Source organism: Rana temporaria, chromosome 11 (genome assembly GCF_905171775.1).
Source record: "Rana temporaria chromosome 11, aRanTem1.1, whole genome shotgun sequence".
Lineage (NCBI taxonomy): Eukaryota > Metazoa > Chordata > Amphibia > Anura > Ranidae > Rana > Rana temporaria.
In genome coordinates this window covers 62,494,605-62,510,692 of record NC_053499.1, presented here as the reverse complement: position 1 = coordinate 62,510,692, position 16,088 = coordinate 62,494,605, and the positions used below count along the sequence as shown (strand labels likewise).

The 16,088-nt window shown below is 47.2% G+C and overlaps 1 protein-coding gene across 6 annotated transcripts in view; it reads left to right on the top strand.

The window, feature by feature from the left end:
- The window catches only part of CHD9 (chromodomain helicase DNA binding protein 9), a 289,270-nt gene that overhangs the window by 203,849 nt on the left and 69,333 nt on the right, over nucleotides 1–16,088 (top strand). For all 6 annotated transcript variants that reach the window (XM_040328665.1, XM_040328668.1, XM_040328667.1 and 3 more), the window contains 3 exons: nucleotides 8,706–8,849; nucleotides 9,033–9,288; nucleotides 12,871–13,081. In XM_040328665.1, coding sequence (XP_040184599.1) covers nucleotides 8,706–8,849; nucleotides 9,033–9,288; nucleotides 12,871–13,081 — 611 coding nt within the window. The remainder of the gene's footprint in view (nucleotides 1–8,705; nucleotides 8,850–9,032; nucleotides 9,289–12,870; nucleotides 13,082–16,088) is intronic.

Here is a 16,088-nt window from a genome sequence, read left to right as displayed (position 1 = left end):
AGTGATGGTTTGGAAAATGAAACTAGAATCTCCCAGTACTGTGGTCATCAGGAAACAGACAACCAGGAAGTGTCCAGAACAGAGAAGTATTACAGCAACATCAGAGCAAAAACAAACAATGAGGACATGAAACCAGGACTGCAGTAAGGTAAAGGAAGCTATTTAGCTAAAAAAAAAAAAAGATCCTTTAGTGACCCTTTTAATCTTGACAAAGTGGGTATTAGCCTTCCTTTAGGAGTGACTAGGCAGAAACTTATAGTAAATGTTCAAACACATCATACACACCCTACAACCCCGCCCAGGGGGTGGGCCCTCTGGGTATGACCCCTCTCTTTGCATCTCGTAGATCGGTTTTTTTTCTGCCTAGTTAAGGAGAAGACATGGCTCCCTTCGGGCCCATAGGCCTGGAGGCTTTATCTCAAATTCAGTGTTGGATTTTGTTTTGCTTTTATTTTTTTCCTGTGATCTTCGATCAACTGCCGACTGAGACACAGGCTGAATCCCAGATCCTTAAAGTCCCCCCAGTTTCGGCCATTGAGCATATGCCGACCATTGTTACGCACTGGGTCGTCCACGCAGGGCCGCCATCAGGGGGTTACAGGCAGTACACCTGTAAGGGGCCCGGAGGTCCCCAGGGGCCCAGATGGCAACCCCCCCCCTTTTTTTTTTTTTTTTTTTTAAAAAGAAAAACATTTTTTAATATTTTTATTTTATTTTTTTATTAAAGGGCCAATTTCTTTTTCTTTTTTAGAGGTCCGGAGGGCCCCAGATGGCAACCCCCTTTTTTTTTTTTATAAAACAAAAATATTTTTTTATATATTTTTATTTTATTTTTATTTTTTTATTAAAGAACCCAGAGGTCCCCAGGGCCCCGGATGGTTACCCCCCTTTTTTACATATATATTTTTGTTTATTTCTTCTTTTTTTTGTAAAGGCCCCCCCCCCCGCTTCTCAATTCGTGGCAGCCACCCTTCTTAATTTCAGGCGGCAGCACCCCCCCCCGGTTCTCTGCTCCAGGGGGCCCATACCTGAAGCTGCGTAAGGGGCCCCATAATTCCTGATGGCGGCCCTGCGTCCACGACATGCCCGTCGCTCTACGGGTGGCCAGTGAGCTAGACGCTCCAGGGCACGCATATGACCGATCTATAGGGCCGAGTCGCAGCAGCCGGGCCGACAGTCACCTCCGTTACCATGCGGGAGATGGTCTGTCTAGGATGCTTCCAGCACAACCCTCAGGAAGGGTAAGTAGTAATCCCCTGCTTCGGCAGGAAGACCGACCTGGGCATCCCTGGAGAGGTCAGTAAAGGGCCTTATCCCCCTTCTCCCCTCCCTCCCCTCCTTCTTTAGACTCTCTGAGCTAGCTGCTGGGCAGGGGTTCCTCAGGGGAGCTTCAGTTGGGGAACCATAAGTTACTAAATCAATGTATAAAGCTGCATAAGAGATTCTGCTTACCTGTGTGTCCTGCTCCATGCTGTCGGAGGCCATGTTTGGTGTGTCCATGCTGTATTTCTTGCACTGGCGGCCATGTTCTTGTAGCCGCATCTGTAGTGGCCTCTAGCGACGCTCGGCGGCCATTTTCCTGGTGATTCCTGCTGATGTGTACTGACTGCTGCATTACTCTGCTGCACTGTGGTTTTCTGCTAAAACGGCTGCTCGGCGGCCTCCGCATTTTTTCTCCAGGCTCCCAGATACGGCGGCGCCCTGAACAATCGTTCCTGTAGCCGCGCTGGGTAGGCCTCTGGCCGCCATTTTTCTGTAGATCCATCTAGGCTGGCGGCCACGCCCTGTTGGCCTCTAGTGTTAGATCGGCGGCCATTTTACCATGGATCAGACCATTTAAAAACGGCAGATGAACAGATACACGCTGCTGACTGAGCAGTCTGAAAGATTGCCAAAAATAGCAGCCCCACAAATAGCCTTCTATCCCAGCTTTGGAGAGCACAGATCGACAGACACACTCTGCAGGAATCAGCTCTGCTAGTTAAACCATCTACTACGGTTCCTTGGGGGGTGAGTCCTCTGGGCGGGAAACCCCTCGTCTCTGCTGCAGCCAGGAGTGGTGGGTTGCTTGTTTGGGAGTCCCTGAGTCAGGTGTGTGGACATCATGGTGTCAGAAGCAGACACTTTTTCCCCTGAGACACCTGAGCTGGCAATTGATGCCCCTGCACCCGATGTATCGGTGGACGCTATGTCAGCAATCCTAGATGCCTTCGTGGCCAAGGTGGAAGCAGCACGTGGGAGAACGGGGGCTAGAAAGCACCCCCGCCATCTTCTGGGGACAACTCAGATGTGGAGCCGGGTCCAGCTAGCACTCATGACCCTGGCTTTGAGGTATCTGAGGATGCGGACCATGATCGCCCAGACAGTGAGGACGACTTCGGACCCAGGTCAGCACACGATAGGGCTCTAGTAAGTGACCTTATCACTGCAGTGCGAGATACTCAAAAAATAGAGGGGTCTGCAGAAGCAGCAGACGCGCCGGTCCCCTTTGGGTTCCGTAAGGCGACCCGCACTGCTAAGGTGTTTTCTTGTGTGTCTTATTTAGACAAACTTTTATACAAGAAGTGGGATAAACCACAGCAGGTGTTTTCAGTCCCTAAAAATCTAGCAGTGCGTTACCCTCTTGAAGAGAGTTTTTTTTTTAAATAGACCTCGCCCCCGATAGTGGACCCTCCTGTGTCCAGATTAAACAAGCTAACCCCCATACCGGTGGAGGGGGCTCCCGCCTTCAAAGACCCTGCGGACAAGAAGGCTGAGGCGATCACCGGCAACCTGTACACAGTAGTGGGTTTGGCGGTACGCCCAACCATAGTTGGGGCCCTGGTGTCTCAGACACTCACGGAATGGGCAAAGATGCTGCTCAATGGGTTACAAGCATGTCAGGCTTCACCGAACAAGGTAGCCCTAGCTGACCAACTAGTACAAGGCCTAAAATTTGTTTGCAAATCAGCCTTGGACACTATTCCTCTGCTGGCCAGGGCTTCAAGTCAGGCGGTGGTGTTACGCCGTCTACTTTGGTTAAAGATTTGGTCCGCTGAACAATCTTCCAAAAAAGCCCTGATGGACTTGCCCTTTAAGGGCGACAGACTTTTTGGAGCTTCCCTGGAGGCCAATAAAGATGCTTCAGAAGGTAGGAGCACACTGTTCCCACAGTCCAAAAAGGGGAAGGAGCCACGCCGTACGGCGGGTAAAAGACCACAGGCCGATAAAGCGCCTGCTCAGGGACAGAGATGTCCCTGGTTTCGCAAACCCACCAAACCTGCAGACAAAGCTACATCCACATGAAGGTTTTCCCCCACCCATCTCTCGGGTGGGGGGACGTCTTCGCGAATTCGCGACCCGGTGGACATCTCAAGTCTCCAACCGGTGGGTTTACGAAGCAGTGTCTTCAGGTTACAAGATAGAAATTCTATCTTGCCCACCAAACAGATTTTTTCCCTCCAGCTACAACCGACTCGTCGGGAAGCCCTATTTGGGGCAGTTCAAGACCTGCTGAAACACAGGGTGGTTATTCCTGTCCTAGTACAGGAACGGTTTCAGGGGTGTTACTCCAATCTGTTCATAGTACCAAAGAAGGAGGGCGTTTGCCCAATTCTGAACCTCAGGGCCCTCAATTGCTTTGTGAAGGTATAAAGATTCCGGATGGAATCGGTTCGCTCTGTCATCACTGCCCTCCAGCCGGGGGGACTTTCTGGCATCCTTGGACATCAGGGATGCCTATTTACATGTTCCCATATGCACAAAGCATCAGAGACTTCTGCGCTTTGCGGTCAGGGAAGACCACTATCAATTTGTGGCTCTCCCCTTTGGCCTGGCATCGGCACCAAGGGTGTTCACCATGGTGCTTGCCCCGTTGGTGGTATCGCTATCGTGGGCTACTTGGACGACCTGCTTCTGAGGGCCGATTCAGCCTCAGAATTAGAGGTGAGCGTGTCTATAACCTGTCAAATCCTTCGACACGTTGGTTGGGCACTGAACATTCAGAAGTCAGTAATGGTACCGACTCAACGCCTAGTATATCTGGGGTTGATTCTGGACTCAGAGGCAATGTTTTTTTTCCCTGTGGAAAGGTTGCAGACCCTTTGGGCCGCGGTGCGACAGTTGACATCCTAGAAATGGTCGTCACTCCGCTTTTGCATGCGAGTCCTGGGCCTCATGGTGGCCTCCTTCGAGGCGGTACCATATGCGCAATCATACACGTGAGTGCTACAGAAGGAAATTCTGTCTAGATGGGACAAGCGCCCATCATCCCTGGATTATCAAATTCAGGTGAGCCACCTGGTCAGAACCTCCCTTGTTTGGTGGCTGACCTCACTAGCACTTCTGTCCGGGAAGTCGTTCCTTCCTTTTCACTGGATAGTCATCACGACGGACGCCAGCCTTACTGGTTGGGGGGGGGGGAGTCTGGGGGGTTCGACCCAGGGTTGCTGGTCTCTGGAGGATTCTCACTTGCCGATCAATGTCCTGGAACTTCGGGCGATCAGGCTGTGCCTCTCCACATGGTCTCAGAGGCTACAGGGGCGTCCAGTCAGGATCCAGTCGGACAACACCATGGCGGTGGCATATGTCAACCATCGAGGAGGAACAAGAAGCTTGGCTGCAGCGTCAGAGGTCGCTCACATCCTAAGGTGGGCAGAAAGGAGCGTACCGGCCTTGTCGGCCATATATATTCCGGGCATGGAAAATTGGCAGGCAGACTACCTGAGTCGCCAGTAGCTGGACCAAGGAGAATGGTCTCTGCACCCGGACGTGTTCCAGCTCCTCTGCTAGAGATGGGGTACGCCAGACATAGATCTCCTGGCGTCCCAACTCAATCGGAAAGTATTGAGGTTTGTGGCCAGGTCAAGAGACCCATGGGCAGATGCAACAGAGAGAGGACCTGCTGTCACAAGGTCCCATACTGTATCCTGCTTTACAGTCGCTGGCTTTAATGGCATGGCTATTGAAAGCCAGGTACTAAGAGACTGGGGCCTATCGCATTCTGTGATTCCTACCATGAGGAAGGCTAGGAAGTTGTCCTCTACGAGGATTTACCATCGCACTTGGAAAGCTTACTTAGCTCTTTGCGAGGAAATGAAGTGGAATCCACTGACTTATTTGGTGTCAGGGGTCCTGTTCTTACAGCTCGGGGTGGACCAAAAGCTTGCTTTAAGCACGATTTAAGGGGCAGATATCTGCCCTGGTTGTTGTTTTTTTCAGCGACCCCTGGCGGCTCACTCTCTAGTGAGAACATTTGTACAGGGGGTTCAGCATATGGCCCCTCCGGTCCGTCCTCCGCTACCTCCGTGGGACTTGAATTTGATCCTCTCGGTGCTTCAGAAACCACCATTTGAAGAGATCAGGAAGATTCCCTTGTTGACACTTTCTCAGAAGGTAGTCTTTTTGGTGGCGGTCACATCAGTTAGACAAGTCTCTGAGCTGGCAGCCTTGTCATGCAAGGCTCCCTATCTGATCTTCCACAAGGATAAGGTGGTGCTGCGTCCGCAGCTTTCCTTTCTACCTAAGGTCGTCTCGGCCTTCCATCTCAATGAAGACATTGTACTTCCATCCTTGTGTCCTCATCCGTCGCACCCTAGAGAGGTGGCGTTACATTCCCTGGACGTTGTCCGAGCTCTGAGAGTATACTTATCTGCTACTGCCCCGTTCCGGAGGTCAGACTCACTGTTTGTTTCAGTGGCTGGTCATAAGAAGGGCCTAGCGGTCTCGTCTGCCACCATCTCAAGGTGGATCCGACAGATAGTGATTCAGGCTTACGCCATAAGGGGTCGGGCGCCCCCCTTTACTGTCACAGCGCATTTGACCAGGGCAATGGGGGCTTCTTGGCCTTCCCGACATCAAGCGTCTGTTTCACAGGTGTTTAAGGCGGCGACCTGGTTGTCCGTTCACACTTTCACTAAATTCTACAAGGTTGATGTGAGTGCATCTTTGGATGCTTCTTTCGGCCGCAAAGTTTTGCAGGCGGCTGTTTAAGAGTTGCAACTCCTCAGTTGAGGAGCTCTGTTTTAGGGTGAAGTTACATTTTTTGCTGTTCCCACCCCTCGTTTTTTTTTTTTTTTTTTACACTGCTTTGGGACGTCTCACTTTGTCAAGATTAAGGCTGTGTCCGTCCATGAACAAAAGAGAAAATAGGATTTTATACTCACCGTAAAATCTTTTTCTCTGAGTTCATGGACGGACACAGCACCCACCCCTCGTTTTATGTTTGTACTGCTTTTTGACAAACTGATCTGGGAGATGCAGAGAGAGGGGTTATACCCAGAGGGCCCACCCCCTGGGCGGGGCTGTAGGGTGTGTAATGATGTGTTTAAACATTTACTATAAGTTTCTGCCTAGTCACTCCTAAAGGAAGGCTAATACCCACTTTGTCAAGATTAAGGCTGTGTCCGTCCATGAACTCAGAGAAAAAGATTTTACGGTGAACATAAAATCCTATTTTTCAGAGGGAGGTCAGAATTGGCTATCATCCTAATATATACACAGTTACATTTTTTTTTAAACTTAATGCATTCTATGCAATTTCTTTGCATAGAGCAGGTAAGTACCATATTTATCGGCGCATAACACGCACTTTTGGTGAAAATCGTGTTTGTGTGTTATACATCAATCGTTCAGTTCTGGCTGCATCGGAAGGGACAGGGAAGGGGGCGGGAAGAGGACCGTCAGATTACATACAGTGAGAATTTCCTGTTTACTCAGCGGCCTCTGTAATAGGAAATAGCAATTCAGTCAATAAATTCTATCTCTTCCTCTAGTAAAAGCACCTACACAGTTTAGTAAAACACTGGCTAGGGCACACAGGTAACCCTAATGTTAAATCCTTCTCATCCAGCGTCATTAGTACAGTGAAAGTGCATATTTCTAGCACTGATCATTATATTAGTGTCACTGGTCCCCAAAAGTGTCACTAGTGTCAGAATGTCTGCCGCAATATCGCAGTCCCACTATAAGTTGCTGATCGATTCCATTACTAGTAAAAAAATAGAAATAAATTAAAATATCAATTTTTTTATTGATTGCCAATTTTTTTATTGATTGCCAAAAGTAAAAAAAATATATTTTTGTTTGTTAAAGGAAAAAACACAGGTGCTTGAATACCACCAAAAGAAAGCTTTATTTGCATGACCATGCAATTGCAGTTAAAGTATCGCAGTGCCGTACCGGAAAAAATGGCCTGGTCATGAAGGGGTTGGGAGGGTTTATGGTTCCGTAGGTCAAGTGGTTAAACAAATGTACACTCTTTTTTTTTTTTTTTTTACCCATTCAGGAGAATCCTGTTTTTTTTTATATATATGTAGTCTGAATTCTGACACCAAGGTTATCTGGGCCTTTATGTGTATGCTATTTATTCCTTTAAATTACACTCGGTATCCTGACATCTTCAGGTATAGCTGATTAGGTAGGTGACCTCTGGTGAAAGAAATTAAAAAGAAAGAAATGAAAAAAATTGGAATAGCTTTAATGTCCATCATGGATCTAAAATGTTACACAGTAACTTGTGGTAGCAATACCGTGTTTCCCCGAAAAAAAGCCCGGGTCTTATATTAATTTTGGCCACCAAAAACACAGGAGGGTGAAGATCCCCCACTGACAGTCAGGAGAAGGTGAAAGCAGCAGAGATCACATGAACGGCACTTTCATTGCCTGCACCGAGCAATGCAGAGGAAGGGGGGGTCGAGATCCCTTGCTAGCAGCCAGGAGAAGATAAGGGGAGAGCAGTGAAGATTAGCTGAGCAGCGCTTCCGTGGCCCGCTCTGAGCAATGCACATGGAGGAGGGGTCGAGATCCCCCACTGACAGCCAGAAGAATTGAAGGGGAGAGCAGCTGGAGATTATATAGCGGCACCTAAAAGAAGGTACCTGATTAAAGCAGACCACAGTAAACACACACCCTTAACACCGCATTAGTGAGGATTCTAGCAGTTTACAACCACTTTAAACTAGGGCTTATTTTCGGGTAGGGCTTATATTGCAGCCCTCCCTGAAAATCCTGCTAGGTCTTATCAGGGTAGGTCTTATTTTGGGGGAAACACTGTAGCACAACTAAATATTAACATCAAGCAGGATGGCCTCTGTTGTCAATGTGATTTACTCAAAGGAAATGTGGCCTGTGTGTACTGCAGAATATGCAGGGATTACTGAAAGTCTTTATAAAAGTAGTAATGATATACACATTTAGCAAAGTGAAACGCTTGTAGAACCAATCTTTACAGTACAGTTTAAAGGATTTTCTATATAAATAGGCTTATTCTGTAGAAAAATGCAGTTCCTCTTTGGTCTCTCGTCCAGGTTCATTCTGATTGGATGCTAGGGGGTTACAGCTCCTAGCAATTTGTACTTTGCACTTTTTTAATGAATAAGCCCAATAGTGGATGGTAGTGTAGCTAAGCCTTTGATATCAGCCGTATTTGTCTGACACGCTTGTCTAGCGATTTAAATTTTTTGAAGCTCATATTGTCTGATTTTGTACTATGCCATGGTGTGATGACATCTGCCTCATGGAAATAGTTGAAAAATTATGAATGAATGATGGAGACACGAAGGTTGAGAGAGAGACTGAATTTCAGCAATGTTTTAAGAGGAGCGAATGATCTCCGAGTACTTTTTTTTTATATCAATTGTAGCTGGTTGTATTTTTTTCTACTTTTACTACTAATCAGACAGCATCAGCTAGGTCTGATTTTGTAAACCTATGGTCTTTATCCCTAGGAACACAAGGTGCTTCTAACAGGAACTCCCCTACAAAACACAGTGGAGGAACTCTTTAGCCTGCTGCACTTCCTGGAGCCTCTGCGCTTTCCCTCCGAGTCTACCTTCATGCAGGAGTTTGGAGACCTCAAGACCGAGGAGCAGGTACCTCCTGATGCCCTAAATTTACCTGTTCTGTTATTTCACTTAGATTTTCATGTAAAATCTTGGCAATCTGGACCTGGAGTGTAACTGCTGATACTTTGTGATTTGGTAAAGCTATTAGGAGGAAATTGTCATGTATTTGTGACACAGTAGAGGTAATTTTTATTAATTTTTTTCTTAAAGGTTCAGAAACTTCAGGCTATTCTTAAACCAATGATGCTTCGGCGACTTAAAGAAGATGTGGAGAAAAAATTGGCCCCTAAAGAGGAAACGATCATAGAGGTCGAGCTGACAAACATCCAGAAGAAATATTATAGGGCCATCCTGGAGAAGAACTTTTCCTTCTTGTCTAAAGGGGTTGGGCAAGCAAATGTTCCCAACCTAGTAAACACCATGATGGAACTGCGTAAATGTTGTAACCACCCATATCTCATCAAAGGTAAGGTTCCCTTGACTTCCGTGTGCTCCACTTGGAAAGAGACATGCAGAGAACAGTCCAGAAATCAGCAATTGTAAGAATCTGACTCTTTAACCACTTCCTGTCCATGGTACAGTATAAATATTCTCGGACGTGAAGGGCGATATCTTGAGATATCATCTTTTAGGGTCAGTGATTCTGCACAAGAAAGTAAAAGTAATCAGAGTGGCTAATGAGCCGCTGGTTTTTTTTTTTACGGATGAAAAAAGGGGGTCCAACACCCCTCCTGCCGCCACTTTAACCAGGCTCTCCTGTGCAATCAGAGAGCCTGGCAAGGATGCAGCCAGCGGAATCCAGCTCTAGGCAACATACATTCCACATTAATGCTATCAAAATTGGTGTGTGCTGTAAATTGCCCCCAGCATTGCTCCTGTTTCTTCTTGCTGGAGGCTGCCATTTTACTGAAACCCAGAGCCCCCGAACAGCAGTAAATCATAAAGCAGAACTTAATTAATTGATTTAACAGTTTCAAAAAACTGTTCCATTTCTGGAATGCTGGGATTGCTAACTGTCACATTTTATTGTGTCTCCAACCAAACTGTCAAACCATCAAATGTCTGGTGTCATAACTGATCACATGGGCAGCACCACGGCAGTTGCAGTTCAAACAGAAGCAGCTTCCTTGGCAGTAAAGGATAGAAGGGTTTAATTCCACTTTAAAGTGGTTGTAAAGGTTTGTTTTTTAATGTTGGTTCATTTACCTTTTCCTTCGATTTTCCTTCTAAATGTTTTTTTCTTTGTCTGAATTTCTCACTTCCTGTTCCTCCTCAGTAAGCTTGCCCCCATCATCCGAGCCGTTCTGGCTGGGGGTTAGTCAGCGTACTCGCCCCCTCCCTTGGGACTACATCCCTGCGAGGAGATGCTGTGAACGTTCTCAGTGTCTCCCCGCAGGGAATGTAGTCCCAAGGGAGGGGGGCGAGCACACTGACCAACCCCCAGCCAGAACTGCTCAAAGGATGGGGGCAAGCTTACTGAGGAGGAACAGGAAGTGAGAAATTCAGACAAAGAAAAAAAAAACATTTAGAAGGGAAATCAAAGGAAAAGGTAAGTGAGCCAACAATGCACAAGCTTAAAGGAACCTATTTAGAAAATAAAAAAATGAACCTTTACAACCCCTTTAAGGTTGTCAGTATATCAGCCTCTACAAACTCAGCAATACCTAAAACTGTAGAGCAACTAAGCATGTGCAGTGCCAGGTGAGGCAGTTAAACAACACAGACACTTATATTTAATGTTTTACATAGCTATACGTGCAAAAGACCAGCCTGAAGTGATCTTGCAAGACTTAATTTTCTAACTAAAATTCCACTTTAACTTCATTCTGTTAGCAACTACCACTGATCTCTGTGAATTTCATACCTCATCACTTGGAAAACCAGTGGGAATAAAGATTATGTTGCCCCAACTTTTCATTTTCCTTATATGTGTCTGTTGTACCATGTACTTATGTTAAAAAATATCCTGTTCTCTTTGTAGTGCTTGTGAAATACCTGGTGACAGTACCAGTCCCCCTGTAGCAGAATGACGGCCGGCAGTGGTTCAGTTATCCTGACTGGGTGTCATATGACGGTCCAGTAGGATAACTGCCAGCGGTCTGTGTAGCAGTGGGGGGCGCACAGCATGGCGATCGGTGTAGTGGTAAAGAGCCTCTGATAGAGGCTCTTAACCACGTGATCAGCCGTGTCCAATCAAGGATGATCACGGTGTAGACAGGAAGAGCCGTTTATTGGCTTTTCCTCACTCGCGCCTGACAGACTCGAGGAGAGCCGATCGGCTGCTCTCCAGACAGGGGGGGTCTGCGCTGATTGTTTATCAACGCAGCCCACACCCCCCCTTGTGGATGCCCACACTGGACCACCAGTGACGCCACCAGGGATGCCCACAACAGATGGATAACCAAGGATGCCATCCTAGACCACCAGGGATAGTGAGTGCCCAAATGCCAATGAGTGCCCACACATCTTGCCACTGCACTGCCAACTATTATTGCCTGCCAGATGTCTCCTCATAAGTGATGCCCAGCAGTGCAGCCTATGAGTGCCCATCAGTGCCGCATACCGGTGCCACCTTATCAGTGCCCATCAGTGAAGAAGAAAACATACTTATTTACAACATTTTATAAGAGAAACAATTGTCATTCGAAATGCGACAATGCTGAAAGCTGAAAATTGGCCTGGGCAGGAAGGGAGTGTAGGTGCCTGATATTGAATTGGTTAAATGACAAAACCTTAACTGACGTGGTAAATTGTTTACTGACATCCTGAAATATGACAAACTCCTATTATAAATAAAGACCATCAATATTTGTACAGTATAAAAAAGTAATACTCGTAACGAATAATCTGTTTGGCTTTATAAATAAAAACTCAAAACATAGTGACAAAATGTGAGCATGAGTAGGATTATGAAAGACCTGGGACATCCTAGGATAAAACAGAAAAATAAGGTCTGTGGTGTGCTATCCATGCTGTAGCGAATAGTATGCATGACCTGATTTTGCCTAGCAGTGGGAGGGGCCTAAAGGGGGATCATTAAACAGAATCTGTACCTAGTCACTATTTGCATATGGTTTTATGCACACAAAATATATAATTTCATCTGACTGAGCCTGCCTTAAAGAAGAACTTTGTTAAAACTAGCAGCTTGGGACAATGAACACCTTGGTGTAATGCGTGCAAGGGTCAGGAGTAAGTAACATACAACACAACATATAGAGTGCAGCAGTCAGGATGAACCCGCTGATCAAATAAGAATACTCCCTTACATTCGGGTTCCAAGAGTTTCTCCTTACATCAGGGTCCCCAGTGTTCCCCCCCCCCCTTACACCATAATGCCCCACTTACATCAGCGTTCCCCTTTACATCAGAGTTCCTCCTTAAAACACAATCTCTCCAGCATTCCCTCCATACATCAGAGTCCACAGAACTCCCATGTAGATCGGGGTCCGCAGCGCTCCCCCCTTAGGTTGGGATCCTCGGGGTTCCCCCTTAGGTTGGGATCCTCGGGGGTTCCCCCTTAGGTTGGAATTCTTGAGTTGCCTTGAAATGACGAAAAAACACTCTTTTGCATAATTTGTAATGCTGCAAATGCCAGCGTTAAATACTTACAACAGCTACAACTTTAGTGATCTTTATCACTTTAGTGATACAGATCACTAAAGTTGTGGCTGCTTTTTTTTTTTCTCCAGTGTATCAAGCAAGGGTAGTGTTCTAATGCATGGTGGATGTACATTTTGGCCAAAGTGATAATCACAATATAGAATATATATTTTGTATATGGGAGTTTTTGTAATCTTGTTGCAATATCCATGGGTATGGATCTCGGGGTTATACAATGAGCCAATTGCTGAAGAAGTGCAAATTTAAAATTTGTGTGTGGCCTGACGGGCCTTTGTTGTTCGTGTTTTATATTTGTCAGTGCAGAATTGATAAATAAAACTTTTGAAAAAACAAAAAAGTTGTTACTGTTGTAAGTATCTAACAACAATCCGTTTGTCATTGGGAGCACTGTTTTAAGATCTGAAGAATAACCTCCATCTTCCAGGTGCTGAAGAGAAGATCCTTGGAGAGTTCAGGGAAACCCACAATCCTATGGCTCTGGATTTCTACCTCCAGGCCATGATCCAATCTGCTGGGAAGCTGGTCCTTATTGATAAACTGCTGCCCAAAATGAAAGCAGGAGGCCACAAGGTGCTCATCTTCTCTCAGATGGTGCGTTGTCTGGACATTCTAGAGGATTATCTCATGCACAAAAGGTAGGAGCATGCACACCCCTTAAAGCATAACTGAATTCAAGAACAAAAATGTAATTTTATTTTTCTCTTATCGTCCATGGACGGACACAGCTCCTTAAATCTTGACAAGTGGGTTATGTTCCCTGTTTACAGGAGAGGACTAGGCAGAAACATGTTAAATAGTTAAATACATGTTACATTAACAGAGTTGAACAGCCCCGCCCAGGGGGCGGTCCCTCCAGACATAACCCTCCTCACTGCAGCTTGCAGCCTCAGTTTCGTTCTGCCTAGCAAAGGAGAAGGACGTATGGCTCCCTTTGGGCCCAGCGCCCTGAGGAGAAATTTTATTTTATTTTACTTTACTTTTTCTTGAAGAATCTTCTTTCAACTGTTGGCTGAGAGACAGGCTGGATATTATAGATCCTTGTAGTCTACTCAGTCCGACCAGCAAGCGTGGGCACACCTTTGCAAAGAGGCTTGGTCTGCCACGCCATACCCCATGACTCCTGAGGTGGCCGGTGAGCTTTGCTCCGAGGTCCACATATGACTGAGCTGTGGTGTTGTCTCAATCACAGTGGACCGGGCCGACAGCTACCTCCATTGCGGTTGTAGGTCTGTCAGGAATGCGTCAGCGAGTCCTCGCTCGGACGGGTAAGTACAGTCCCTCCTGCTTCGGTGGGTTGGTACGGCTGGGCATTCCTGGGGTTCGGGGGTCCCTTCCCCTTACTTCCCTGCTCCTTTCCCTTGCTGCATTGCTAACATTGCCGCTGTCAGGGGGAGGGGGCCTTCCTGAGGGGACTGTGTTATCTGGCCTGTGTTTTTTCTTTTTTGTATTGGGCTTTCCTGTGGTAAAAAGCCCTGTGATGAGCACAGATGTTTATGATTATACTTCAGCAGACGCTGACTGATTGGTGACACCTGTAATGGTTTTGCTTTTTATGCTGTATCTGTGTCTTATCCTTAAATAAAACAGCCCTATGAGGCTTTTCCTGTTTAAACACAGGTCCCTGCAAAAGTTACCTCACGGTTCTTTTCCTCACAGGCAGCGCTGTGCAGTCTCCTCCTGAGGGAGTCCCCTGGTTACCCCTGGTCAGCGCAGCAAGTGGGTGAAAGGCCCTGAATAGGGCTCTAGGAGCTTTTGTCTATTTGTATGGACAGGTGTGCATATTATAATACACACTATATGTAAATATTGGAGTCAGTATCTGGGTCCTTCCCCACATGCTGGTGGTGGCAGCAGGTGTTAGCACCTGTGATTCCCACAGAGTTTTTATTGTTAGTCCTGGACACAGTTTGTGCCAGGGTGGGGGTGGACTGCGGGCGGGCGGTAAAAGAGTGCCCCCTTCCCCCGTTATCCCCTGGGGAATGCTGTTATGGAGCCATGGACTAGGTACCTAGTTGAAAAAAAAAAAGGCAGAATAAGGCATTTATGGGTGCGCTTTTTACTGCTGCAAGGGACTCTTCTAAGCTGCATAGTGCAGCTGGGTTTCCGCTGAGGGCTCGGTCTTTTTTGGATCACACAAATCAGACCGCTGTGTAGGTTTTTTCCTTCTGTGCCCTTCTTTGATAATTTCTGAGATGCGGAATGAGAAAAGCCACTGAGGGCTTTTGTAGTCCCTCACCGCCGGGCGGGAACCCCTACTTGTATGGATCTGACTGATAGAAGATCCGAAGTACTGACCCGTTCCATGTTTACCATGCTGGGGTCTGGCTTGCGGCCTATTGTGGCCACTACACTGGGGTCTCAGTGGTCGCTGGCGCTATTTTTTTGGGAGATTTTTCAATTACATTGAAAACTCCCATTGGCGCCCATTTTGTCGTAGCCACGCTATGGCGCAGCTTACATTGTGCTGGCCTTTTTCCTGTGGCCGCGTTCTGAACGCTCGGCGGCCATCTTGGAGTAGTCCTGACCCCTAGTGCTGTATACAACTCACAGAGTGAGCATTTTGCACCAGACAGTGGAGGAGCACCGACTCTCTCCTGAGGTTATTAGCCTAGCGGACCAGCTGGTCCAGGGCCTCATATAGGTCTGTGATGCTTCATTGAATGCTGCGCCCTTGTTATCCAGGGCGTCTGTTTCAGAATGGTTTTATGCACACGGTGGTGTAGTGCTTAACTCCATTACTTGGCAGCAAAAGAGTCATTGGTTCGAATCTGCACACTGACGCCAATCTGCACACTGACGCCAATCTGCCTGGAGCTTGCATTGTCGCTCCCTGTGTCTGTGTGGGTTTCCTCCGGGTACTCCGGTTTCCTCCAAAGACATGTGTGCATACACCTACATAATATACATACACACTATGTGTGTGTATTATTTAGGGGCAACCCTCCCAGGCCGTCAAAGGCCCAGCTGGGGGACTAATCTGTCCCTGGGTGCATAAGCCGATCACGCCGGCACCCAAATCCTGCCAATGTATATAGCCTTCCCTCCCTGTCTCTAGGTGGGAGGGGCGGCTTGCAGGTTCACAATTCAGTGAAACCTCCCTGCTCTCCGACTAGTGGGTCTGCGAGGTGGTCTCTTCGGAGTACTAGATAGGGTTTCCTCCTATCCACAGAACAAAGTTCTGTCCTTGTGTCTTCCCCTCCCGGCACGTCGGTCTGCCTTGGGCAGTGTGGGATTTGCTAAGCTGCAAGGTAATTTTACCTTTCCTGCAGGACGAGAGTTTTGGGGTTTTCTATGGGCCTCAGGCCCTAAATACCTTTGTGAACGTCGGGTAGTTCCGCATGGAATCCATTTGTTCGGTGGTAGCTGCGCTTCATCCGGGGGATGTCCTGACGTCCTCGGACATCAGGGACGCATACATGCATGTCCCGTTTTGCACATGTCACAGTGTTTTTTTCTGTGCTTCGTGATGAGAGAAGGGTCTCTGTCAGCCTGTGGCCCTCCCTTTTGATCTGGCGTCAGCACCATGGGTTTTCAGCTAGGAGCTCGCACTTATTTGAATTTTGTTGGGACAGCGAGGCTTTGCCTCATTGGCTACTTTGACGACTTTCTTCTGAGAGCAGCTTCTGTCTCCGACCTAGTGGA